The 2,969-nt window shown below is 45.8% G+C and overlaps 1 protein-coding gene across 1 annotated transcript in view; it reads left to right on the top strand.

The window, feature by feature from the left end:
- Window positions 1-1,101: 1,101 nt before the first annotated feature.
- Window positions 1,102-2,969, top strand: part of LOC116849454 — a 7,224-nt gene continuing 5,356 nt past the window's right edge. The window contains exons 1-2 of the mRNA XM_032826595.1: window positions 1,102-1,478; window positions 1,927-2,431. Coding sequence (XP_032682486.1) covers window positions 1,102-1,478; window positions 1,927-2,431 — 882 coding nt within the window. The remainder of the gene's footprint in view (window positions 1,479-1,926; window positions 2,432-2,969) is intronic.

The following is a 2,969-nucleotide window of genomic DNA, read 5'->3' as shown; positions in this document are numbered from 1 at the left end:
TTTACCTTACAAACAGACGCCAGCACGCACGGACTAGGAGCGGTACTCACGCAGGTGCTCGAGGGAGGAGAGCGCGTGATAGCATACGCAAGTCGGACGCTCAATAATGCCGAAAAAAATTACAGCGCAACAGAACTAGAATGCCTGGCAGTAGTATGGGGAATTAGGAAAATGCGCTGCTATATAGAAGGATACAAATTCACCGTATTAACCGACCTCCAATCACTACGATGGCTAGAAAAGCTAGAGTCGCCATCAAGACGATTAGGCAGGTGGAAATTTGAGTTACAACAATACACATTCGAAATACGCTACCGAAAAGGAAGCATGAATAGAGTAGCCGACGCACTATCGAGACAACCGGTAATCGCCGCATTACAAGCAGACACGAAGTGCCACTGGTACAAACAAAAAGAAAACCAAGTTGCAGAGCAACCTCAGTTATTACCGGATTACCAAATAAGGGACGGCAACTTATACAGACATATCCTCCACAGTCTCGATTTCAAAGAGGTACCGAGCCAGGAGCAATGGAAAAGATGCATACCGCACGAGCAACGTCCGGAAATACTACGGGCATACCACGACGATCCAGCAGCGGGTCACCTCGGGATCGCGAAAACAATATGCCGAATAGCTCGCCTTTACTATTGGCCAGGAATGTTTAGAGACATCAGCCAATATGTAAAAAGATGTAAAAATTGCATGGCCCACAAGGCATCTCAAATGCAGCCACCGGGAAAGCTGCACGCCACGGCTGTACAAAAACCATGGGAACAGGTCTCGCTGGACCTTATAGGACCGCCACCAAGATCCAAAAAGGGATACACATGGATCCTCACAATGCAGGACAGATTCTCAAAATAGATCGAGATAAATCCGCTACGTCAAGCAACAGCTAGCGCAGTAGCACAAGGCTTCCTCGAAGAAATTATCTACCGACACGGATGTCCGGATATTATAATATCAGAAAACGGAACGCAGTTCAAATCAGGAAACATGAAAAAAATAACCAAAGAACTAGGAATACAACACCGGTGGACGCCGGTATGGACTCCCCAATGCAACCCCGTAGAAAGAGCGAATCGTAGGATAAAGACAATGATCTCCCAATACGTGGGAAAAGACCACAGAAGCTGGGATGAGAATCTAAGCCAAATAAAATTTGCCTTTAATACAGCGCAAAACGAAGGCACAGGATATACGCCGGCATTCTTGAATAACGGTAGAGAGCTCGCGGGACCTTGCGAATTAGAACGCAAACAAAGGCCTGGTACGACATCAACAAATATCCACGAACAATTGAAGGACGCATATGAACTAGTAACATTTCATATGGCACGGGCGTTCCAGAAGCAAGAAAAATCCTACAATCTGAGGAGAAGGGCCTGGAAACCGCATATCGGGGATATCGTGTGGAAATGGGCGCATACATTGTCCAACAAAGAGAAAGCTATCAACTCAAAACTAGCACCAAGGTACATGGGACCGCTAACAGTGAAAAGAATTATCTCACCAGTAATTGTAGATCTAATCGACGAAAACAAAAAATGGTACAAACACATACATATACATGACCTCAAACCGAACAACAGCGATTAGACAACAAACAAAAATTAATCCCCTCCAACCAAATAATCAAAGAGATCGGAGGAGGGAATTAGAATATTAAAAGAGCAAGCCAAGCGGAGTCAGGACACTAGGAAGAGAGCCAGCAAATCCGCAGCACCAAAAAAAGAAAGCAAAATGAAACTCAACCAAGAAATGAGAAATTGGCTTGAAAACTGGAAACCGCCGACAGAACCGTTACCCGAACAACGGAAAAATTACCCGAGTCGGTTTTGGCCTGACACGCTAAGGACAAACATAGCACAACCAAGGCAAACAAATAAACACACCAAGGAATGGGAAACAGCTATAAAAGAGACAGAACCAAAGCCCGAAGGGAGAAACTCGTCAGACTACAATGGACGTAGATAAAGCTATCGAAGAACTATTAACAACCTGGAACGAGACAGAGGCCCAGGCGCTATGGGACTCGCTGACCAGCTCTGAGGACACAAAACGGAAGGCAGAAGCACAAAGCCAAGCAGCAGGGAAAAAGCTCCCACCAGGGAAAAGACCACCGTCAGACAAACCGGCAAAGCGAAAACCAGCCATCGCTTGCCTTAAAACTCCACCAACGGCAAGAATAGCGCAGAAAAAGCTACAAGCGCTGATAACGCAACAAACGGATGAACGGCCAGCAACACAGAAACGACGGCCACACATCAGGCCATACACGACGGCCACGCCACCAGTATCCCAGGCACCACCTAAAGAGACCAGCGAGGCGCAGAGAAAACCGGACCAGACAAGGAAACTGCCAGAAATCATCTCAGATACGCCGATAACAAACAGGATCCGCATGGAGACCCGCACTCCGCAAAACGTAAACACAAGGCCAACATACAGGATCCCCATTTCCGGAGGTAGAATAATCGACGTGCCATACCACGCGGCGCACGTAACCCACAAATACCGACGGTACGTAGACGGGGAACTATGGCGGGTCAAGTTTACAAAAGAAGGAAAATTAAAGATAGCTTATAAAGTAAAATAGAGTAAGGATAATTAAGGTTAGGTTAGGTTAAGATAGGTTACAAACTAAATAACAAATGGTGAAGGGTACGTTAGATATAGATTATGTAGGGGAATTAACGTGGTGAAGGGTAGGTTATAAATAGAATTAAGCACAAGTAGGATTAATTAGAGTTAAGTTGCGAGTGCCCGGGACAGGCACTACAAAGGGGGGGAGTGATGTGACGATTCGGGAATCGTCACGACGGCCGAAACAATAGCTGTAATACTAACAAGAAAACGCCGAACAACCGCGCGCGGAATAACCGTAAGGTCAACAAACAGTCGAACTGTTTGTTATAACTTAGTATAAAAGCCGACAGAAAATTGATATCGAGAGAGATTGATCG

Source organism: Odontomachus brunneus, unplaced genomic scaffold (genome assembly GCF_010583005.1).
Source record: "Odontomachus brunneus isolate Ranch 3 - 2012 unplaced genomic scaffold, Obru_v1 Obru_scaffold_116, whole genome shotgun sequence".
NCBI lineage: Eukaryota > Metazoa > Arthropoda > Insecta > Hymenoptera > Formicidae > Odontomachus > Odontomachus brunneus.
Note: the sequence above shows the minus strand (reverse complement) of the source record. Positions and strands in the feature narration are given on the sequence as shown.